General features: G+C 36.6%; 4 protein-coding genes across 22 annotated transcripts in view; 3 read left to right on the top strand and 1 right to left on the bottom strand.

Moving 5' to 3' along the window:
• ATATH8 (Protein kinase superfamily protein) overlaps positions 1–10085 on the top strand; it is a 38447-nt gene extending 28362 nt beyond the window's left edge. For 10 of the 17 annotated variants that reach the window (XR_016059306.1, XM_088871930.1, XM_088871932.1 and 7 more), the window contains 4 exons: positions 234–346; positions 1035–1111; positions 1585–1738; positions 2157–2832. Coding sequence is in view for 14 of the 17 variants with exons in the window: in XM_088871930.1 (XP_088728056.1) it covers positions 234–346; positions 1035–1111; positions 1585–1738; positions 2157–2552 (740 nt within the window). In the remaining 3 variants the exon portion in view is untranslated. Of the gene's footprint in view, positions 1–233; positions 347–1034; positions 1112–1584; positions 1739–1944; positions 2833–5574; positions 5703–6080; positions 6169–6300; positions 6375–6561; positions 6757–9467; positions 9566–9681 lie in introns of those variants that run through there. The other 7 variants (XR_016059307.1, XM_088871933.1, XM_088871940.1 and 4 more) reach the window with 2 other exon arrangements.
• On the top strand, positions 5315–10085 carry PDX2 (pyridoxine biosynthesis 2). The gene is made up of 7 exons (XM_006854429.4): positions 5315–5442; positions 5575–5702; positions 6081–6168; positions 6301–6374; positions 6562–6756; positions 9468–9565; positions 9682–10085. Exons 1-7 carry the CDS (start codon positions 5391–5393, stop codon positions 9794–9796), a joined length of 750 nt encoding a protein of 249 aa, XP_006854491.1. The 5' UTR covers positions 5315–5390; the 3' UTR covers positions 9797–10085.
• Positions 10086–15317: 5232 nt separating this feature from the next.
• On the top strand, positions 15318–16981 carry LHCA1 (chlorophyll a-b binding protein 6). The gene is made up of 4 exons (XM_006854430.4): positions 15318–15570; positions 15690–15792; positions 15919–16207; positions 16686–16981. The coding sequence occupies exons 1-4, from the start codon at positions 15386–15388 to the stop codon at positions 16835–16837; spliced, it is 729 nt and encodes a 242-aa protein (XP_006854492.2). The 5' UTR covers positions 15318–15385; the 3' UTR covers positions 16838–16981.
• LOC18444246 (uncharacterized) lies at positions 16541–22281 on the bottom strand. 3 transcript variants are annotated; one of them, XM_088871942.1, is made up of 8 exons: positions 22035–22281; positions 20656–20783; positions 19640–20054; positions 18553–19128; positions 18400–18456; positions 17877–18026; positions 17433–17566; positions 16541–17219 (listed from the first exon to the last, which is right to left on the bottom strand). In XM_088871942.1, the coding sequence occupies exons 4-8, from the start codon at positions 19017–19019 to the stop codon at positions 17137–17139; spliced, it is 891 nt and encodes a 296-aa protein (XP_088728068.1). In that variant the 5' UTR covers positions 19020–19128; positions 19640–20054; positions 20656–20783; positions 22035–22281; the 3' UTR covers positions 16541–17136. The 3 variants fall into 3 exon arrangements, with proteins under 3 accessions (XP_088728068.1, XP_006854493.1, XP_088728069.1); XM_006854431.4 differs by lacking the exon at positions 20656–20783; XM_088871943.1 differs by lacking the exons at positions 19640–20054; positions 20656–20783; positions 22035–22281 and adding an exon at positions 19441–19563.
• Positions 22282–23388: the final 1107 nt, after the last annotated feature.

Raw genomic sequence — 23388 nt, forward strand, 5'->3', positions numbered from 1 at the left:
GCTAACAAGCTTGACTATGTTGATAATTTCTCCTAGTTATCTTCATCTATTTATGCGTTCTAACTTTTGCTGAAATCCAATGACCACATCAGGAGTTCGTTTCAAGTGGATATTGCAGTTAATGATGTTGCTCATGAACTACATTGTTTTTTTTTCTTTTAATCAATTTTTTCCTCATCAGTGGTTATCCATTTTACAACATTGAGAAAGCTAATCATTTCTGTGCGTCTCAGGATTGGCTGTGGCTGTAGATCCAACTTTTAAGACATTCCAAGCTGCATATCCATATGTTGTTCAAAAACTCCTTACGGATAATTCAGTTTCTATGAGGAGAATCTTACACTCGGTATCCATCTTTCACCACTTTCGTGGGATGACGTAGAGCATACTGCAATGTAATATGGAAAACAATTGACCGTTGGTCATCACCATCTGTGAATGATGCATGGTGAAGGAGACAGAGTACAACCCAGAAGATTAAGACTGGGCCTGGCAATGGTCTGGGAGGCCCAGCCCTGAAAGAGTCGGGTTTGCATAAATGTGGCCTAAGGCCGGGACTGGGCCTTGGCTATGATAGGGCCGGGACTGGGCCTTGGCTATGATAGGGCCGGCCCTGCCTGGCTGTATATTTTTCTTTGTTTTTTGAATTTCTTGTCTTCTTCTTCTTCTTCTCTTTTTTTTTCATTATTAGCCCAGGCCCAGGCCCCGACCGTTGCCAGTCCTTAGTAAGACATGGCTCCAGGATCCCACTCTCTATCGCTGGGCATTATTTAATGGATGTTGATGACCTAATTAAGGGTCATCACCTATGGTTGTTGACATTGATGACCCAATTAGTTATGGTTGTGCCATAATCCTTCATTTATTCTGCTTTCCCTTTTTTGTTGGGTTCAAAGCGTTTCCTTTAATCAAGTTCCACTGTCATCTGAGAACACATTTTTAGCACAGATGGCAAATTCATATTTTGTCCGGTTTCCCATGAATGAGGAGCTTTCATTTGTTTTATAATTTCCCTAAGAAATTTTCAATTTCAGGTGGTTTTCAATGCACGGAAGGAACTTCAATGGAAGAAACTGGCATTGTTCGTGAAAATAGGTGCAACTAAATATAGGTAACCTATGCTTTACTGATATGACATTAGAGGCTTAAATACAATGATATCTTTCACCTGCCAAAATGGAACTTCTAGTGGTATATCATATCTGCATCATGATAGTGTTCGATTTTGTTAGATTTTTTGTGTTCTTTGTTAAGGAACTTTGGGTGGTTGTTTATTATTTGGGGACGTCTCTTTTGCATACTCCCAAGGCATTCTCAGGTCTTCTACACCCTTATACTCTGTGACTGACTTTTCATGGTAGTGTTTTTTGATGAGTTCTCATAAAGCACAAATTATAGTTTTTAGTCCTCAAAATGTTTGATATCTCTCATGCTCTCTCTCCTCTTCTACTGAAACTCTGTAATGTGATTATATTGTCATTCGGTTACAGATTTAAATGCGCTTCTGAAAGATAAGATACTTGTTGGTGGTCAAATATCCTGAAATACATCTAAAATTGTTAAATGCATTCATCTTCGTATCAGGAAAAGCAATGGTTTGATCACTACTACTGATGGTGATACTTCTATCAACCTTGCTGTTATTGGACAAAGCAATATTTTCCAAGTTGCAAATCTCATTCTGAAGCTTTTACCCTCTAAAGACGGCATGGTTTTGAGAAGGCTATTAATGACTGCGGTATATGACTTGTCGTTTTATCTTTCCTTTCTTTTTTTTCTTTCATTGTGGGTGGGTTGCATTTCTCCTCAGGACGGTATACATAGTCCATTGGATTATGGTAAATGGTACTATACATAGTCCATTGGATTATGGTAAATGGTACTAGAGTGGGTCCCGCATGAGCATTCAAGGTTAATCTCTGACCAGCTGTTGTGTCAGAACAGGTGGCTTGAGAGTACCATGTATAGTAGACCATTGGATTGTCTGGGTTCCGCTCTAGTTTTTTTCTTGGTTAAGTGGTTTTCCCTCTCGTTAATCTCCAACCATCCGTCAGTGGGAACAGACAGTAGATGCTGACCTGAAGTACCATATACCGTTGTCCATTGGTTCATCAAGGTAAAAAACCATAAAGTTCACTTTGTGATATTGAAACCAGGATACAGGATCACTAGTAAGAGCTCTAGTTTCCAAGGAGGCGGCCCCCTTCCGGCATCAATTTGGCATGGTCCTTGCTGATGTGATTTATGAGTGGGCATTTGCTGCTTGTCAGCCTCACATGGTTAGCCAAAACTTGCAGATGGATGAGTCTCTCAGAGTGCAATTGCCTATATATCAGGCTTGTCTTAGAGACCGCCGGCTAAAACTGATCTTTAAAAAGGGACTGAATAATTTGAGAAGAGACCCATTCTTGATGATTAGGTTTGGTTGGGTTGCCAGCATGGTGGTTTGCTCAGCTTTTGCTCAAGCTTGTCATCGGCTTCTGGTCTCTTGGTCCATGAGATATGCTGCCCCAGTAACTTTTGCCCAGAGGCAATTTGCTGTGGGTACATAGATTTTGTTGGTTTCTCTCTCTCTCACTTCTAATAAAAGAGGCCTTTTTTTCATGGTGTTTATCTCTTCCTGCAAAACAAGCCCTCTTAGCTTACCTACCATAGGAAGCATCCAATGCTAACCCATATGTAATATCATGGCTAATGTAAGATGTTCTGGTATCCGGTCGTCATAGGGTACTTCAAAAATTTTCTATAAAGAGTTTCATGTATATGAGTAGTGAGTTCCATATATGTATGTATTTGGCTTGTTTAGGGAATGGCTATTGATGGATTGAAATCCCTGTGGTCTGTTTTTACACGGGCAGTGCTTAAAACCCACTTTGGATTTCTTTGCATTTCTTTTTGGGATCGGGAAGCTGAGTTTGCCGAGGGGCAAAGTATATGTGAAATCAAACCCAGTTTTGCATTACTATGGTCACTGGTGAAACATCTTGATTTGCAGACCTGGAAAGCAGAGCCAGCAAAACCAGCGTATCTAATTGCACAGAGAGAGAGAGAGAGAGAGAGAGTTGTACGTAGTTATGAATGGAGAGAGAGAGAGAGAGAGAGAGAGAGTTGTACGTAGTTATGAATGGAGAGAGAGAGAGAGTTGTAAGTAGTTATGAATGTGCAGCTTCTTTTTCTTTTGTTATAATTCTGGTTTAGAGTCGATTGATGCTTAAGCATGTACAAGTTAATCTTGAGTGGTGGTGACCAAAAGAGTTGGGAAGCTCCACTTATTCAATATCGACATACTGCAACTAGATTTTCTTATGAAGACCGAGTTCATGACATGGTTTAAGTTAGTGGGATTTCACATTTAGAGCGCACTTTTTTATTGTTAATAGTATACTTGGATGCGAAATTGATTTACAGAATGATTTCATAGTTGGAATTATATAATAAATAATTTACATTCAAGATTCTATAAACTAGACAAAAGAATTGACACACAAGGGTTGTTTGCTTTGTGTGGATGTTCTCTCACAAGAGAGTTTCACGCAATGGATGATAAGCAGCATTTGAAACGTTTAGCCTTTATGTAAGGCATCAATCTCGAACAATCATAGCAATGCTCATCTCAAAATCTTGTTATAATGTTGGAAGCCCTTAAGATGGTCCCAAAAATCTATTTTCACTCTGAATTATAAAAAATTTAAGGCTTAAAAAATGATGCAGATTCAGTAAATCTATAAATCTTTGTTTTAAATGATGTGTCAAAAGATGCTCTTTTTTAAATTAAATTAAATTAAATTTATTTTTTTATTTTTTATTTTTATGTCCATGCCTTCTCTAGCACTAGAACAACTTTTTAAGGCCTCTTTGATTCATGGGGTTCTATATTTTTGTTCATCCCCATTTTCTTTTCTTTTTTTTTTTTCTTTTATTGTTACCACTTATGATATTAAAGGCCTGGAATTAAAATTTGTTCTAAAAAAAAAAATTGAACTTTACCTAAAACAATCATTGAACCTTGAAGATCTGATGTTAAGAATCCTACTATAACAAGTTAAAATAAATTCTTTGTGAAATGTGATTCTGATAAATATAGCTATTGGATCGGTACTTTTGATTTGAACTTTTAACTTATTAAAAAGACAACATGCGGATATGGTTTTAAAAGCTTCAGTGGTTTATTGTGTATATAAAAAAAATTTCAATTTTTAACTTAGGATGGAAGTTTGTTTTTCGGTTTAACTTTGGGTCTCTAAGGTCATTTTTCTCGGAAGCAAAGTTCAATTTTATATCTTCAAGGTACAAAGTAGTGAATTGGTTAAAAATAAAAATAATTGAAAAAAATAATAATGTCAAAAAAAATATTAAAAGCAATGTTCTAAATAAAGCGGCTTAAGATATGCGTGTAATTGTTTCTTAAAAGGCAGAATAAGTTTAGTTTTTAACGTTTCTTGTTTTTTGAGCACATATACTATGCTCCTTCTAGAACATAGTTGATTTCTACTCCATTACTCAGAGGAGGATATTTTTTAATTTTAAAATTTGGGAATCACTTAAGAATTACTAGTAGGTTATTCTGAAAAAATAATAATAATTTTAAGTTTTCAAACAGTGAGATCTCATCATCTACAAAATTAAATGGTCTCCATTCAATCTTGAGACATTATTTATTCATATGCACGGAGAGCAGAATAAGAATTATTTTTATTAAGATTAATTTATGAGTTGAAGATATTACATTCCAAACTTTAAAAGTCCTGAGTAAATAGACATTCTTTGTGGGAGTAGAATATCAATAAAAAATCACAAACTGGGGGTGGACTGCTGTGGGAGTAGAATATCTTTAGCTGAATAAATAGACATTCTAGGTTGGATTTTAGCTCATGGTAGGTGAGGGTTTAAATGAGAGAAAGAAAGAACGCCGCCTCAAACTCTATGTTTATAAATAATTGAAGGGTGTGTGGTTTGTATAGAGCTTAGGCTCTAAACAATCAAAGTAAAATACTGTTGATAAATGTGATTTTAATATTAAAAAAATTTATAATAATTTTAAAATATATTTTTATTTTTAATTATAAAATTTAAAATTTTAAAAATAGTGTGATCGAACGTGTCCATGAAAACTTGAAAATCTAAAAAATTGATTGTCCAAAAATTCTCTGCGACATGCGCGGTGTACAGAGGGGACTCACCTTTCTTGTTTAATAGAGAGAGAGAGTGAGAGAGAGGGAGGAAATCCAGGCGAATCGTGGAGCAATCGCATGCATATGAATTGACCGAGTTGATTTCAATCCGAATATTTTCCTCCTTATTATTATTATTACGAAGGGCGAGGTTCCCTCGCTTCCCCTTCCCCACCCCAAGGCGATTCAAGGGCTTAGAGAGAAGAGAGAGCGAGAGAGATGTCTGTAGGCGTGTTGGCCCTGCAGGGGTCCTTCCATGAACACCTTGCTGGTGATATCCCCACCATGCTATTCATTTGCTTTCCTCTCTCTACTTTTCTATACTAATACTAATACTACTACTGCTGCTGCCATGTTTGGTTAAACTAAACTTGGTTTGGTTGTTTGTTGGTGATTGTGGCAGCGTTGAGAAGGTTGGGAGTGAAGGGTGTGGAGATAAGGAAGCCAGAGCAGCTGGAGCATGTCAATGCCCTTATAATCCCTGGAGGGGAGAGCACCACCATGGCCAAGCTTGCTGAGTACCATAACTTGGTAACTGTATTACCATCTCTTTCTCTCGCTCTTTCTCTCTCTCTCTCTCTCTCTCTCTCTCTCTCTCTCTCTCTCTCTCTTCATATTTCTATACCATTTGCCTCTTACACTGAACAATATATCTCGTCATAAAAAAAAATTGGGTTTTTGCTCAGGTCCTTATGAATTATCATTGTTGTTGGGTTTCTTCTTTTACTGTAATGTAATGAACAACCCATTCTCTGAATATTACTGACCCAAAGGATAAGTCTTTATGAACTATCACTGTTATTTTTGATGTTATCTTCTACTACCGCCTTGTGTTTGGATCTCTTCTCTGTTCACGGTGATACTTCGATATCTGTAATGGCTTGTATTCAGTAATAGGTTAAAATGCAGTTTCCAGCACTTAGAAACTTCATTCAAATGGGGAAGCCAGTGTGGGGGACTTGTGCAGGTCTTATTTTCTTGGCAAATAAAGCAGTGGGTGAGTAATTTTGTTTGCCCAATAAACTGCTTTTTTTGTTTTGTTTTTTTTCATGGGGTGAAAAAATGAAACTTTGACATTAATGGTTGAGCTCGCCTGTGGGTTTGAAGATAATAATGAAAAGGCTTTCAGGGCAAAAAGCTGGAGGGCAGGGGCTTGTTGGCGGTCTGGACTGCACAGTTCATAGGAATTTCTTTGGAAGCCAGGTAATCTTTTCACTCCAATATATTTTGTTAACCATGGGCTTAATTAAACCATTTGGGAAAAAAAAAAAAAAAACTAAATTTTGTGTTGGTAGGTTACCTTGATGCTGGAAAGTGCTGACGTAGTTCTTGATTTCCAAAAATTTTTGCTTGTTTCCTCCCCATGAACCTGGCCTGTTTGTTTATGCAGCTTCAAAGTTTTGAGGCAGAGCTTTCAGTTCCTGAGCTTGCAGAAAAGGAAGGTGGGGCTTCAAGTTTTCGAGGGATTTTCATTCGTGCACCTGCTATTGTTGAAGCAGGCCCCTCTGTCCAAGTCTTAGCTGATTACCCCATTTCACCCACCAATTCAAGAGATTCAGAATCTATTCATAGAGAAAATGAGGAGGTATGCTATCTTTCTTTGATCTTTCCGAGTTTCTTAAATGAAGCGAGCTCCATGTATAATTGATTTATTTGCTTTGGTTGTTTTCCCCTTTCTTACTGATTGATTTTCTCATTACAACATATAATCCTAGAACACATTGATTCCATCTTTTTTTCTTTCTTTTTTTCAAATGTTAAATTATCCATGGTTAGAAATCATGATTCAATAATGTGGTTGCTTTTGGGGTTTGCCAAACAAGCATCAGTTTATTTGTACACCAAGAAAATAAGCATCAATAAGTTTCTGCCTACGGATGGTGTATCAGTCTGCATTGGGCTGGAGGTTCTTGTGATATGTTCAAGGATACTCTATGCTACACCAGTTTTGGTTTGAATTCTGTTGTGCATGGAAGTCAGCCAATTTGATGATGAGGGAGCCTTTGGTTTTTCTTCTAACCTTTCGAACAAAAGTTCCTTATTGGGAAGCAAAATTTTGGTTATCCTAATTTGATACTTTTTTATTCCACTAACCTGAGGTCCAGTTTAGATTGATTCACTTACTTGATAGGGGAAGGTTTATGGAGAGGTGAATCTCCCTTTTGTTTGTGTTAAAATTCATTAATCATGGACTCATTCATTGATAGCATCTCACAAAGAACATCGACAATAATAAGAAAAACAGCAAGAATATTGATAATAATAATAGTAATAATAATTACTGTTGGCACCATTGTTGTTAACTTGTTATTAATATCTCGTAACTCACAACCTTTTTTTTTATGGTTTCCCTTACTAAAAGAATACCCTTTAAACTTTGATTCGGCAACAACTTAAGTCATTTGAGATGTGATTTGGTATAATTTCATAGGCCAATGAAAATTTCAATTTGTCAGTTCATAACTTCATATTTAAGATATGTGGCCACGACCTCAAAGAAAACTTAGAAGATGAATCACATTATCATCTTGGGTACTAATGCAGTAAGTTATGCGAAAGAGTAATTCTAGAAATGTTCTTAGCTTACAATACATGTTTGTATTTACAAAATGCGGCCAACAATGCATGAAGCCGGTTTCAAAAAAATTAATGAATAACAAGATCCCATAAACCAACGGTTCACACTGTGATTTCTTTTAATTTTATTTCTTTTATTTCTGTAATGATCCAAATTTTCTTTTGGTTTTATTATGAAAATATTATTTCTTTTCTTTGGTGTGAATAAGGTGACCAATTCTTTTATATAGAAATATTGCTTAAGGCTTGTTTTATTTTGAAAGTATGTTGCTTATGACTTACGAGTGTGTGGGGCAATCTTTTTTTCCTTTTCTGAAGGGACAAAAGATAGCCGGTATTTACTGCTTTATACACATAGTTGCTTGCTCTTGGCTTATTTATCAAAGAGAAACATTAGCTTCTGGATAATATTTTAGGCCTTAAGGGGGGCAAAAAAAAAAAAAAAGTATACTTCTGAATTGTGATAGTGAAGAAGAGCAAGATGCCCTGCTAAGGAGAGTGATTTTCCTTATTTTAGAGTCTCGATGAACGTAGATGGATGCAGTACTTATAGAGATGACATTTTTGTTACTAAATAGATTTTCTTAAAGTCTGGATTAGGGATTAATACCTGGCACTGTTACACAAACCGTATAGGTTTAAAAGACATAAATGCCCTATGCAATGGTACTCATAATACATACAGACGCGATCATGATATGTGAAAGACACATAAATGCCTCATAACATCAACATTGCCCTTCAGAATGACGTATGAATGGTGAGGAGGATGAGGAGACAGCTCCATTGCATGGCAGCATTTGGTGATTGATTTAGCAAATAAATCTGCAATTGGGTTCTATGAAGGAACTTAATGCAAAGGGTTTTGAGAGAGTTCTTTGATCATGCTCTGGTAACATGTTAAAAATCAGATGAACATGGAGTAAGGATTAATCCATCATAGACAATTGTGTGCAGTATAAACTGCACATGCCTTGCAGACTCCGTACTTATGCATACAGGCATGAATAACGTAGAAATTTGTGAATGATGTCCAAGTTAGGTTTCTAGGTTGTAGCTTCTTAATCTTTCACGATCTTGCAGCAAATCATTTATTGTGTGGATAGTGGCTGTCCTGCAGCTTTCATTTGTTATGAGGGTTTATCAGTTGATGGGTGTACATAGGGAACTTCTCTGAGAATCTGGAATGCTTGTTCAGGTTTATGCAAATTTCGTCACCTTAAATCCTGAAAAGCAGGGGTTTGAGTGGTAGAGAAATTATAGGGCCATTCAATGTTAAGGTTAGCGACGAGTTTTTTCTAGATATAGTTTTGTTGCTTGCTTTGTCTAATAAGGGTGAGGACCTTAAACTTTGCCTTAACCATCTAAAGCCTGAGTAAAAGAGGTAGGTTACGTTAAGTAGACAGGCAACATAAAAACTTTGCCACATTATCATGAATCTTGAACTTATGTTATGTGCCCTTGATAGAGAAGAATGGAGGAGCATGATTCATTTAGCTGATCCCAAATAATTGGAATAAAGCTTGGCTGATGATGATGATGATGATGCTTGTTAATATGTATTAAGAGTACTCACATCAGTTGATGAATAATATTTCTTGAGCATCACACTTGGGGAACCTTTCGTGTTAGTGTGTGAGGGAAACTATCTTTCGGTTACGATTTTTTGTCTTTTGGCTTGCCGCTTCTTTATGTTTATTTTATTTTATTCTATGGCAGGACAAAACTCAGCCAGAAGAAAAAGTGATTGTGGCTGTGAAACAAGGGAACATACTAGGAACAGCTTTCCATCCTGAGCTGACGGCAGACACACGTTGGTACGGTTGTTTTTTCATTCTTTGTTGGAAAAATATCAACTGCAATGAAGCTCCATTCAATGTAAATCTCTTTCTATAAATTTTTCGTTTGATTTAGAAAGTGACCATCTATGCAGGCACAGCTACTTCTTGAAAATGGTGAAAGAGCCGGGGGCTGAGTGCTCGAGTTCAGAGGGAAATCTTGATGCCCCATCTTGCCCAGGGTCCTTTGACCTTCCTGTATATCAATGATTATGGGCGTCTATTTTCTCTTTCTCATGGTGGCATCTGTTTCCGATGGTCTACATCAGGTTGGTTGAAGTGGCTGCTAGGAAGCTGCGGAGCTGCACTCATTTTATTGAATAATGTACGAAAGAAGTAGAATTAGAAAGTAAGTTGAAGTCGAAGGTGGAATAGTGTATTCAAGTTGTGTTTGGAATGTTTTTTATTCATATTTGTTGGCCAAAGCAAGGCTGCCTTGTACACAGTTTCTTTAAAGAGAGTCCTTTCTCATATAATGGTTAGAGGTTCTTTTCTTTTTTGTTTGGTCTTTTAATCTTTATTATGCTATTTTTCTTCTTCGGCAACATCCCTTTTTATTTAAAGAACGGAACAGAAATTTCATTTTTAAAAAATCGAATTCAGTCCCATTTTAGTTTTTGAAAAAACCGAAAATAGGCTGTCTTTTTTGAAAAAAAGTTTGTTAGGATGGCAAAAAAATGAGTATATGTGTAAATGTAATAATAAAAACTTGGAAGTAATTACATAATAACGATCAATATAACAGATCTATACATTATTTTCCCAAAAAAAAATTATAGGTTGATATTGGTCTTGCAAACCAAATGTGAGCATTTACAGACCAAATGTCTATGTGAGAACTAGTACGTACGCGTGTGAACAACCTGTTATGTGCATGCACGGAGACCACCCTATGCCTATAGAATAACTTTCAGGTAATATTTTTTCCAGGGAATTGGCTCATTTTTTGCCATTTGGATCCAAAATCTGGGATCGGAAATTCTTTTTCTTGTAAAAATGTCTCTATTTTGAGAAGTCAATTTTCTTCTCACAAGCTAAAAAAACATTTTCCTGGTCTGATTGTCATTTGATCCCTTTAGTCTGCAATGTAATGTTTTACATATGGGTACTTTAGGTGATTAATCAATCCTAAAATATGAACTTTTGGTATAAATAAAAGCATTTATTGACTATGGCATGTACTAACCTTACGTATATATTTCACAAGATATAGTGTCACTGAGATAGAGTAATAATTGTTTTTTAACAACAGAAGCATTTCATTCAACGGTTGTAGAGTAGAGTAATAATTGTTTTTTTAACAACAGAATGATTTTATTCAACGGTTATATAGTAGTATAATGCAAATATTATTCAAAAGTTATGTTAGAGATATTTGTTTGACATGAATTTTTACATGTACACTTTTTTCATTCTGAAAAACAATCACAAAAAAGAAAATTTTGAAAAAATAGTATAAAAAGTTTTCATTCTAGCCAAATTAATAAAAGCCGTACATTTTATTGAGATGGTTAGATATAGGCTTCAGAAGGATTTTTTATTCTCAAAATTTTTATATAGCGTTATTATCATTAGATTAATAATGCTAAAAAAGAAAAAAGTGATTTTGAATTTGTCAAGGTCTAGATCTTGAAATTCACCAAATGGATGGCCGAGATTCATCGTTGGATGGGCACTAACTTTGAGGTGCAAATTGAAAATTTTTTTTCATACGATTTGATTATGAGGATGAAGAGAATGTGTGTGCAAAATTTGGGGTCATACAAATGCCAAAAATAAGGTTTTCTAAAGGTGTGGCTGCATTATACTTCTATACAACCGTTACATTAGACCATTTCCCCAAAATAAAATATATTTAATTTTTTTTCCTATAAATATCTATTCTACCTCTTAAATGTTTTAGTATTACCAAACCCAAGTGCTAAGTGTCGAATGAATGTTGAGAAAGTTTAGTGAGGAGTGGCTTACCGCAATCTTTTCAAGAAGGACTTGGTTTCTACGAGTTCTTCTAAAAATGAGGTGCCTCTTAAAAAATCTATTAGTGAGGTGGATTTTTTGACTTAATTTTTAAAGATATGTATTCTTTAAATGAGAAAATAAATAAATTTTAAAAATTAAAAATAATAATTCTATTAAGAAAATATTTAGACAGTTAGTTTCAATTGTTTTTAGATGGACCAATTGTTTGCATCTTTATACTCTGGAACGCATATGTAGGAAGATGGTCCAGCCCCCATCAAACGATTTTCCTTTCAACAAAGGGAGGTTTCATGCAACAATAATGACCATTATAAAAAGGGAAAAGTTTATATAGAGCCGAGGCTCTAAACAATCAAATTCGAGCCTACATCAAAAATTTCACTAGAAGATATTGTTTTGATGCTCAAATATCCTCAAATTCATCATCTCAATATCAAGATGCATGGACATGATAAAAAAATGGATTTCAAGTTTTGGAAATAGTGTATTTTGTAACGCACTTTTGGACCGTCAAATTTCAAGATTTTCAGGTTTTCATAGATCTCTCGATCTACATTATTTTTTAAGCTTTAAACTTTATAAATAAAGATGAAATATATTTTAAGGCTATCAAAAAGATTTTCCATATTGAAACCATATTTCTCGACACTATTTGAAGGTAGGCTCTAATTTGATAGTTTAAAGCCTAAGCTATAGACAAACCGCACCCTTATATAAAGCAAAGGACAATAATGTGAATTTTGACTTCCAATTTTTTATTTTATTTCGAAGCATGCCTAGAAGTTGGATTCTTTAACATTTTACAATAGATTTGATTTGATAATTTTAAAATCTCGTTTTGATGTGTTGGGTTTATATGTAATTCGATTTAAAAATGGCCTATTTCAAGTTAGATAAAAAAATATGGGTAAGATACTAAATGTTCAAACCTAGGGAGTAGTTTGACAACTTTTCTTGTCTCTTTATGGGGCAAGTTTTCTATACTTCTGCTAGTATACAAAGCTTATATACTTCCCCCTATCCAATCGTCCATTCTGAATGGATGGCTGAGATGGCTCCAATCACTATGTCATACATCTACATTATTTTATTTTTAATTTTTTCTACAAAATATTTTGACACCAAAATTTAGGTGTCCACTCCTCTCTTAAATGCGCACCTATAAAAATAATATTATCAATAAAAAAAAAAAAACCTAAATGCCCCTAAAAGTTTTAAGGGTATTTTTGTCATTTTATTTTATCATAAATATTTTTTAATATTTTTTAGGCACAACCTATTGAGATGATGACATGTACCAAATTTCATATTCATATAATTTGTAAAAAAAATAGCAATAAAATATTCTGAAGCATTAAATCTAGATCAAACGGCCAGTGACTCTAGATCAAAATTGGACAGCTGGATGGGGGTATATGTTTTCCATACAAGGAAGTATATATCTTCCATATAGCAGGGGAAGTATAAAAACCTTTCCCCTTAATTGTTATATTTGCATTTTTAGTGAAAGTTTGGGGCTGTTAGTGATATGATACTTGTTATTTTCATGTAATGGCCATTTTTTAACTTTTGAAAACCTCTCTTTCTAACCCGACTCTCAACTTTCCAATAAACATTAACTCCTAGGAGTTATCTTTCTATGGGGGTCAGGTACCCTGTTAACAGGTTTCTCGTGCCTACCGTGGGTCTTGAAGCTCCCTGTATTTTTTGATAATGGATCAACGCCTAAGATGTGGATTGGCCTTTTAGTGGGACTGTGCGAGCCCTGTCGTAGCAGTTGAAGCTTTTTAGCCTTCATCTGGAAGCTTAAATCTGTGGTATAATACAGTAGTATTCTTTCCTCTCTTTAACCTCCCTCCAACTTTTCTCGTAAACCCTAAATTATGATCACTGGTTCTTGTGGGTCACGTCACAAGTGCAGCCCGACTGGACATCATATTACTATACAATAATTGCATGAAATCATTGCCCTATTCTTTATAGATGGAGTTTATTGAATGTTATGGTGTAAAGTTTCTGTCAAGTAGAGGAAGCTAGAGAGCTCTATGTATGAGAAAATTGATTTGGACACGAAACAAGGTAGATGGTGATGTTGGACCCTTTGGGAATGAGGGAGGTATGTGCTGTTAATTTACGGTCTTCTTTGGAAGTAGAGAATTGTATTTCTTTATTTGTTCGTCATGTTATTTTGGAGCTTTGCTCCGTTGTATATAATGAAATGAAAATATTGTTAACGTTGTCAAAAAAAAAAAAAATGCTTGTACTTTCTTCAACATATTCAATAAGATTGCGGTTTATATGAGGCATCCACTTTAAACAATCAAAATAAAACAGATCTTCAAACCATGTCAATTTCTATGCCGAAACCTCACAATGCTTTGAAAATCTATTTTCAATCGCAAATATAAAATATAAAGCTCAATAAATAGTGCACATCAAGCAATTAAATAGATTCTCATAATATTGAAAATGGACAATACACATAATGTGTTACAAGATGCACTACTTTTAAGACTCGAAATTTTTTATATATATTTTAAAATCAAGATAACCAATCTGAAGGCTTTTATGCATCAAAACAATATTTTCCCATCAAATTTTGAGGTGCGCCTTACTTCTACATTATAAGGCTAACACCTCATATAAGTTTTTTCCTTTGAATAATCAAGCATGCATCTCAAATTTCTCTAGGGCTAGGCTATGGTTTATATTAGGCAGGAACCTTGTTTATAGAAGTAAAGTTGCACTAATCTATATTGTCCATCTTAGTTGGAAAGTACATATTTGACGCATACTGTCACGACTTTGATAAATGCGCACTCATAAATAAGATGAAAATTGTAGATCAATGGAACCACAAATAATCGGACATTTCTCGACACCGAAAATATCTTTTCAAATTGATTTTGAGATGCCTGTTACTTCTAAAGTTGAAAGTTGATGCTTTATATAAACTTTTTCTTTTAATTTTTTAGACTCTATGCAATGTTCCAAGGCACTATTTTGAAGTCCCAAGGAGAAATATATTTGCATTAATTTAGGATATGTTTTGATTCCTAGGGAATGTTTGAATTTTGGAAGACATGATTTTTGTAACCGCATCTTTTTTGGGTGAGTAAGTGGAGATGACCCCTACTCTTTGATAGGAATTAACAAGTGCTAACCGATTAAGTCCGGGCTTTCTTCCTCATAACTACATCTTCCAAAGAACTAAATACCATAGGTACCATGAGGGGCTCTCCGTATCAATTTATAATGTTAAAAATAGCGTAAGATCACTGTCTGCGTAGCGCTAGCATGTCTGAAGGATGCAATTTTCAAAACCTCGTATCCCAAAATTCAAACACGCCGTAAATCTCATAACTAGTATCTTGGATTTCTAATTACATCAACATGATCTCTTACTTTATTTTCCTTTTCTCATTCTTGAAGATTTTTATTTTTTTATTTTTTTTATTGCCCTTTTTGAAGATGATTGCAATTTGTATTTATCAACTGAAGGTTTAATACCTCTGTGGTTAAGTGGGATGATTTGAGATATTTTTTTGAGGTAATCGAGAGAGAAATAGCAGAGGAGGGGGAGCACCACAAATGCAGTACCCAGATATGGGCAAAGCCACGTGGTTGGTGTAGAGGGCAGGGCTCTTCACTTATCCAATAGGAAGCCAAAGAGCAGATTACGGAGCCAATAGAATGCGACTTTCGGATTTGCCCCCACCTCCACTTATACTCTCTCTTCTTTTTCCATTCCACTGCTACTGCTACTGCTACTGCTTCAGATCTCAGCATCAGCCATCACAGTTGAGTTGGTAGAGAGAGATGGCGAGTCTAGGAAGATGTTGTCAATTGGCAGCCATGCCATCAGTGTTATCTTCCACCAAGTCGGCATTCACCCCATCTCTCTCCTTCCCCTCTCTCAATTCATCCTCCTCTCGCTTCACCATGTCTGCTGAATGGATGCCTGGCCAGCCCCGCCCTCCACATCTTGATGGCTCAGCCCCTGGGTATCTGCTCTCTCTATACTAGTCCGAGTAATCTTATGTTGCTTCTCTCTCTCTGTACTATTCTCAGTAATTTTGTCCCCTCTGATCTTGCTTTTCTCTCTCTCTTGTAATTTTTGAAGTGATTTTGGCTTTGACCCACTTGGTCTGGGTGAGGTACCGGAGAACCTGGAGAGGTTCAAGGAGTCTGAGCTCATTCACTGCAGATGGGCCATGCTTGCAGTCGTGAGTGTCACCTACCAATCCGTTCAATTCTGTCTCTCTAGTTTTTCTATGCCATATTTGCTAGCTCGATGCAAAGTGTGACTTCTTACCCCATCTTTCTCTCTGAAAATTTTAAATTATTTGCAGCCAGGGATCTTGATTCCAGAGGCACTGGGGCTGGGTAACTGGGTCAAAGCCCAGGAGTGGGCTGCCACCCCAGGAGGGCAGGCCACCTACCTTGGGAACCCTGTGCCATGGGGCACCCTCCCCACCATACTTGTCATAGAGTTCTTGTCCATCGCTTTTGTCGAGCACCAGAGGAGCATGGAGAAGGACCCCGAGAAGAAGAAGTACCCCGGAGGAGCTTTTGACCCCCTTGGCTACTCCAAGGACCCCGTCAAGTTCGAAGAATACAAGGTCAAGGAGGTTAAGAACGGTGAGTACTAATCACCCCTCCATTTCTATGCTTATGTCATTCATCTCAATCAGTATTTTGAAACTCGGAGAAACCCCAGAACTTGGGCACTGCCCAGGGGGAGTCGGTGCGGTGATTCTCATCCTTAGAAAATATACTGATGGATTTATTGAAGGCTTGGATGGACTCAGGATAGACTCGAGTCAGACTTGCACTCAGGTAGACTTGGATCATCCAAGTCTTGCTATCCCGGAACAGACGGGGAACCAGTTCCAATTAACTCGGACGAGTGGGGCTCTCCAAGTTTTTTTTTGAGAATGTTAACCTTTAATTAATAGTATAAGAGAGTACAAGTTTTTAGACCGTGTTCTCAATTATCATTGCTATTAATCTCAGTTATGACATACATTTCATACCAACCAGCACAAAACAAGAAAGAACTTCATACTCACTTCTGATATGCGTTCAAAATTTATCTTCTTTTTATTCTATTCATCAGGTCGCCTTGCATTGTTGGCGTTTGTGGGCTTCTGCGTTCAGCAATCGGCTCGTCCAGGAACAGGGCCATTGGAGAACCTGGCGACCCACCTGGCTGACCCCTGGCACAACAACATTGGGGATGTGATCATCCCAAGATCAATCTTGCCCTAATCAGAGAGAAAGCGGCAGAGCTTTTGTAGAATTATTATGTCCCTGTGACCTTGGTGGTGTTATCTGTCTATTCCTCTAGTGTATATCTTCTCTGTAATGGACTCATTTCTTAAATTGTTAAAAAGGCCTTCATCATTTTGTTAATTGTTTTTCTGGACCTGGATAAACTGTCTCCTACTTAAAAGAGAGGTAAACAGAGGAATTACTTTGTAGATTTTCTCACTCTATACGAGATAGAGGAATGAAACTTTAATCTTCATAAGAGTGTAGTAATTCTGTCACTATGAGGAAATGGTGAATCACAGAAGCCCGAGCCAGGATATAAATATAACAGCAAGCCATAGATGTCGAGCCAGAATGCATGTAGAACACGAAGTATATTCTGAAATAACAAAACATATGGATCTTAGCTTTTTAAAAACTATCATGATAAATGTATCAAAGATTCAAAATGAGCAAAGAAGAAAAGGGAAACACTGAGATGAAATGGAAACCATAACTCAAGTTCTGGGTGCAAAGAAGTCTAATGCCCGGGAAAGAAGAATGAAAAAAAGAGAACACTAAAATGAACAGGGAATCAGTTCCTTTCACATACCTAAAACTGGAATTGATGTAGCATTTGCAGATTGGACCTTCTCAATATTTAATTCTTGTAAAGTCTGAGAAATAGTTGCAGAGACACCGAGATATGACCTTGTGAGCTGCTTAACTTCTGCTAAGCTCTGTGTACTGCACATGGATCAAGATGAAAATCAAGAGCTGTAAAAGTTAGTGGGATAATAGTGAGTGATTCTGACGAATTTTGCATGAACCTTAAATCATGCGATTAACATTTGTCTCCCCTCCCTCACTTCTTATTGAAAATGTTAATAAGTTTCTGATCTTATATAAATGTATAAACGTCTGCCACTCAAGGATATTATTTTATTTCAAATGCACCTGAAATTTTTCAATTTTCTGTAATGTGTATAGCCCCTTGTAACACAAGAATTCATATAAATTGCATGTATTTAGACAGCTAGAGATTTTGTGGAATTACCCAGAGCTAAGTAGGTGGCTGGCACCATTTCTCCCTGTATAAAGAGAATCAGCCCAGGTTGCATTCAGCAACGTCTGCAAAATGGCCAATCTCTTCTTGCTTGAAATAGAATTAGGTGCCATTATTGTCTTTGCAGGAACACTTCCAAATCTGAGAACAACGAAATCACTCACCTCAAGATGGGCTCAAATACTCAATAATGCTGCTGAACGAGAAACAAATATATCCAATATTTCAAATAGAGCAATAAAAAGAACCCCATAATTCAACATGGCTGAAGCAGCCACTGACATAAAAATGAAAATACCCCAAAAAAGAACGGGCAATAATATAAAAGTAAGCTGGAAATGGACAAGGGGGAAGGAACTAAAGCTGATCTATAGGCTTGGGTTAATTTGTCTTAAATACAATAAGACTAACTTCCATGGCAACCTTTCTGTTGTTGGACAAGTGCTATCTCCTTTGATCCGAGACTAATGATTCAAAATGAGATTGATAAGGCGGGTAAGTAATAAAAACTTACTTGCAAGTTCCGGGGTAACCATTAATAGCTCTACAGCCACCCTTGGGACAAAGATACCTGCAAACAAGTAATTTTAAAGTTATTTGACCACAGCAAGCAATAATTTATTTGAAGGATACTACTCTACTATTTCTCACATTCACAAATACATACATGAATTGATTGATAGATTTTGTTGACCATGACTGATTATAGGGGCCCTCCTTTGAGTAAAGCAGCGGGGTATCAGCCTTTACGAAGGCAATGTCTCCCACCTCCTCAATGAGGCAGCGGAAAGCACCCAAATCACCAGAATAAGGGCTATCAGCAAGGCAAGAGCTTTGATTTCCACAACCGGTGCATAGACCTGTTCCCTCCAATTCTGAGGGTGCACAAGTTTCAGAAAAGAAATCTTTTACAATTTTCACATCATTTCCTTGGTGTGGAAGGTACGATCTGACAGTGTGGATGGGATAGTTCCATCCAGCTGCTGATGCATATAATCCATGGCATGATCTCTTGCCTTTATAATCCTGTATGCTAATTGTTTCACTACGTTCACAAGCCTTCTTATTCACAACAGCCACTGCATCATATGTCTGGGCATGGTTGCAGTAAACTTCGTTTAGAATTGATTTCATGGAGTAATTCAGGAATGCAATGTATGCCAAACCAGGATCCAAAACTATCAAGTCAGCTTCCCTGGCCTTTATTGCCTGCAAGCATTCTTGGGTTGTTTGCCTCTGAACACTGTATGTGCAGGAAGACAGTGAGCAACTAGTTGCCATGCTTTCAAAATATGTCATTGCAACTACAAGTCTCTTTTATACAATGCATGATCTTACAAAAAGAAAGCTCCTCGATTCTCAATGAAGATAAGAAGATCATAAATTAGTACAAAAATGAAACCAACAAAGACTCGGTCATCAAAGTATGCACATCCATACAAGAAGAAATATATATCAACTTCTCTTTGCCTCATTTTCCTGGATGGCACCTTTCTGAAACACTGACCAGATCTTGTCACTTCAAGTAGCTTAGGTATATTTCAAGATAACATACCACTATTCACAATGGGCTCTGCTGGAAGGGTTTGATGCCAACTTGGGAAATAGAAGGCAAAGAGGAAAGAAATCTTTGTCTGTATATATAGGAAAGAAATGTTTGTCTGTGATCAATAAAGCTCCAGAAACTTGTCAGGCATGAAGAGAGGATAAAAGTGAAAGAGCCAATGAATACAATTATTTACTACTAAATGTACCATTTCCAGCTATAGTTGTCCACCGGTTTTAAGAGACTTATGTAGTATTGGCAGTCAACGAATTCATCCCTAACTGCACACCATTTTACAGTCTTGGGATCAGTTTCCTCGGGTGGTGCATTATCAACCTCATGTTCTGCGGGTCTAGAGATATCCTCAGAAGGGGCTGGAGATGGCTCCCTCGCTGGACTTGTTTTCTCCTCATTGGCACCTTCAGTTGGCTCTGGCAATGGTGAGTTTCTTTCAGGATCAGGCGTAGGAGCCAGTTCTGAATGTCGTATGGTTTGATCTGCAGCTTTTGCAGGGCTTGGAATAAGGGAAGGGGCATGGAAAGGAGAAGGATAGGAGGGAGAAATTGCAGCTGATCCTGGCCAACTATGTCCATTGAAACTGGGAGCTGGCGCAACCTCAAAACCTGTTGATGAACACAGCTTCAATGTATATGGATTGCTCAGACACCAGGAGACTCAAGCATATAAGAAGATCAGCTGCATGCAAACTGTAACCAAGGCTAATTTTTAAATTGCTGGCTTATGGTTTTACGTGATAAGATATTCATTCTCTAGCATCAACCATCCACTCAAATGAACAAGTATTTGAAGCCTTAAGTCTATAGGCCAAAATGAGAGCTACCTGTTCAACTGCTACTGTGGTAGGTCACATGTGTCTAGAAACTGTCCATAGGCTAAAGCTTGCAACAAAGAAAGCAAAGTACTCAAATATGAATGGTAGGTCTTGGAAGGGTGAAGATACAGTTGAGTTTAAGTTTTTGTTTTTTTTTATTTTTAAATTAATATCAAATTACACACAATAGGAAGCTGTTATGACTAAGTACATGGAATTCCAAGATCCAAGGCCATCATTGTAAGTTTAAGACCACTCAAGTGGCATGCTGCCTTTTGGCTTTGGCATGTTCTATAAACCAGGAAACATATAGTACAGAAATTACATATATTCAGTCGAGAAATAAGTCCAAAGCTTAACTTGTCTCAGAGGTTGTTGGTATGAAGAATTACCTGATCCACATGCATTATGGTTCAAAAAAATTCTTGATTGCTTGCATAATGCGCAATGAACTTGTTGGCTTTCATTTTTAAGAGTACAGGTTCATTCCCCACACACCAACCAAAAGCAGAGGAAAGCCCTGAGAAGCATGCACGTTTGAGTGCAAGTTTACAATAAAAAATCAACCTTTCTACTAAATGTTGATCGTATACCTAAAATTCCAAATAAAACCGCATGTTTGGAATGACCATATCTGGTTATGGAAGTTCTTAGAATAGAAGTATATCTATAAATAATTCAATTGAACTATAAATACATGGAATATTGGCTGCTCGATGCCACTGTATCATTTTGAGATAGCTCATGACCTGAACTGCTTAGCTGGTTAGCTTCAAGTTTAAATCATATGCTTACTTGACCAAAATGTATAATGCTGAGAAAACCATGGAAGAAAAGTATTGTAATGTAGGTGTCGGATGCCATTGAAGCTCAACTCAAGTGGGAAAATAAAAAGTTTCATGGTCTGTTACAACCACCCTCAATATATAAAAGAGTGAAATGCTTGATCACAGTGAAACTGTGTTTAGTTCCTGTTCCTAATTCCACCAAATGTACGAGCTGAGTTGCAGGATGGAAGACACCAACGATGAAAATATATATGTCACAGATTTGCCAAACTATTCACAAACAGAGTGCAGAGAAAACACATTTGAGGTTAGACCATATCTGTCAAACAGTAGGGACTTGAACAACGGAGATCAGAATAATGTCTTCGACATCTTGTGATACTACTACTTGTGAAAAGCCAATTGAACACGAGATAAATTACGGATCTCTCAATTTCCCCAAAATGATTTTTCATTCAGGTAAGCATAGATAAATATGAGAAATAAAATGATCTTTGAAAAGGATATATGTTTATATGATTCCATGAAATGAGATAGGTGAGATGAAAACAGTTTGGAGAATATAGATTATTTGACATATGTAAAATCCTTCCAAAAGCATAAAGGATCACAGATCTCCTGAGATTCCACTCGATGAATTTTTACATTAAGCCCAAAATTTCCAAAAAAGAGAAAAGAGAAAAGTAAAGAAATGCAGAAGGTGCTGGATCTCTGCCCTTCCACTCAAGGAAACTATTTTCATTTGCAGATCTCCACACTCGTGGCCGAAATAAAACCAAAAAAAAAACAAAAAAACAAACAATTAAGCACGCTGTGTATATGATCCAAAAAGAACCTACATTTTTCATATGAGATTTCAGAGAGAAACGAGAATACTCTACAGAATACAGACCATCACCTGAACGCAAAGATCGATAATTTCTTATGCATTTTTTACTGAAGGAAAGATTGAAGCACAAAACAGAGGAGAAGATGATAGATACCATTAACCAGAATAGAATTGCAGAGGTGCTTCAATTGAAGGAAGAAAACGAGGAGGAGAAAGGAAGTGGACGGCGACATTGCAGATGCCATCTCTCTCTCTAGAATGACAAGGAAATTCGGGCCTATACAAAGAGAACCTCTCTCCTCGCTCTCTGAATCTCTCTCTAGAAGGCTCTCTCCCCTCTCTTTTAATTGGAGAGAGAGAGAGAGAGAGAGAGCTTCCTTGGTTTTCAAGTGATGAAAAGCGCACCGAAAGTTCCAAACTACAATGTATTAATGTGAGAACGAATGAAAGAAGCCATGTTTGGTGCTGCTTTGCGTAGAGAGGGAGAGACTGTCCAGACAGGGGCTGGCAACAGCCGAATAGTATTTGGCTCCAAAATTTTGACTCATACCCGGACCCGAGGTCGGGTCTACCCAGTTGGGTCTTGGGTCTGATTAGGGCCTAGTGCCACCATCGTTTGATGCATGAGCGACCGCACAACAATATTCGCCTAATTATTTGTGGTTCCGGCAATGCAATTATAAGCAATTAGATATTTTGAAAATGAATGGTTCGGATAATATGTTACAAGGTACACTATTTTTATAATTTGAAATCGTTTTTTCATTAGTCATATTTCTCAAGGTTGAGATGATTAATTTGATGCTTTTTCACACTAAAATAACCTTTGCCAATGGGTTTTTGCGGTAGTATAATTTTGCATGTCTAATTAAGTAATGTTCCCTTTGAAATAGAAGAGACCCTCCCCCAATAGGGAAAATAATCGACAAATTTAAGGTCGGCAATGGGTGGGCTGCATGGTTTAGTCCCTACGAAACTAGGGCCTGGCCAAAAACTTTAGCCCAAGGGTCAAGCCCACCATGAGCTTGCCTGGGCCCATCCCATTGCCAACCCTCAGTCAAATTATATATATATGTGTAAAGTTTAAATAAAGTTGCAACCTTAAAATGTAGAATCACATATGTACCTAAAAACTCTATCAGAAAGGTGATTTTAATATTGAAAAAACTCTAATTGATCATCTCGACATTGAGATGTATGAATATGGAAAAAAAAAAAATGTTTTTGAGTCTAAGAAATAGTGCATCATGCAACACATTATCTAGACCATCCATTTTCATGATTTTTATATGTTTATAGATCTACTTGATTTTAATCATTTTTGGAGTTTTAAATTTTCTAATTAAATATGAAAATAGATTTTAAGATAATCCTAAGAATTTTTAAAAACAAAATTATATGTTATAATAAAATTTGGATTGTTTAAGGTTGCAACCTTATGGAAACCACACCCATATATATATATATATATATCATTCATTTTAATATCAAATGAACTTTTTGTATAT

This window comes from Amborella trichopoda, chromosome 7 (assembly GCF_054954075.1).
Source record: "Amborella trichopoda isolate Santa Cruz 75 chromosome 7, AtrichopodaSantaCruz75HAP2 v2.0, whole genome shotgun sequence".
NCBI classification, from domain to species: domain Eukaryota; kingdom Viridiplantae; phylum Streptophyta; class Magnoliopsida; order Amborellales; family Amborellaceae; genus Amborella; species Amborella trichopoda.

What these genes read in the sequence shown, in the direction of transcription:
- PDX2 (XM_006854429.4), top strand. Translation starts at nt 5,391, where the DNA reads ATGTCTGTAGGCGTGTTGGCCCTGCAGGGGTCCTTCCATGAACACCTT. An exon ending in CTTCCATGAACACCTTGCTG is followed by an intron (nt 5,443 to 5,574) that starts GTGATATCCCCA and finishes TGATTGTGGCAG; the next exon opens with CGTTGAGAAGGTTGGGAGTG. An exon ending in TTCATAGAGAAAATGAGGAG is followed by an intron (nt 6,757 to 9,467) that starts GTATGCTATCTT and finishes ATTCTATGGCAG; the next exon opens with GACAAAACTCAGCCAGAAGA.
- LHCA1 (XM_006854430.4), top strand. Translation starts at nt 15,386, where the DNA reads ATGGCGAGTCTAGGAAGATGTTGTCAATTGGCAGCCATGCCATCAGTG. An exon ending in CTTGATGGCTCAGCCCCTGG is followed by an intron (nt 15,571 to 15,689) that starts GTATCTGCTCTC and finishes TAATTTTTGAAG; the next exon opens with TGATTTTGGCTTTGACCCAC. An exon ending in GGTCAAGGAGGTTAAGAACG is followed by an intron (nt 16,208 to 16,685) that starts GTGAGTACTAAT and finishes TCTATTCATCAG; the next exon opens with GTCGCCTTGCATTGTTGGCG.
- LOC18444246 (XM_006854431.4), bottom strand. Translation starts at nt 22,125, where the DNA reads ATGGCATCTGCAATGTCGCCGTCCACTTCCTTTCTCCTCCTCGTTTTC. An exon ending in CAATTCTATTCTGGTTAATG is followed by an intron (nt 20,055 to 22,034) that starts GTATCTATCATC and finishes GTTCATCAACAG; the next exon opens with GTTTTGAGGTTGCGCCAGCT. An exon ending in GGTTACCCCGGAACTTGCAA is followed by an intron (nt 18,027 to 18,399) that starts GTAAGTTTTTAT and finishes CGTTGTTCTCAG; the next exon opens with ATTTGGAAGTGTTCCTGCAA.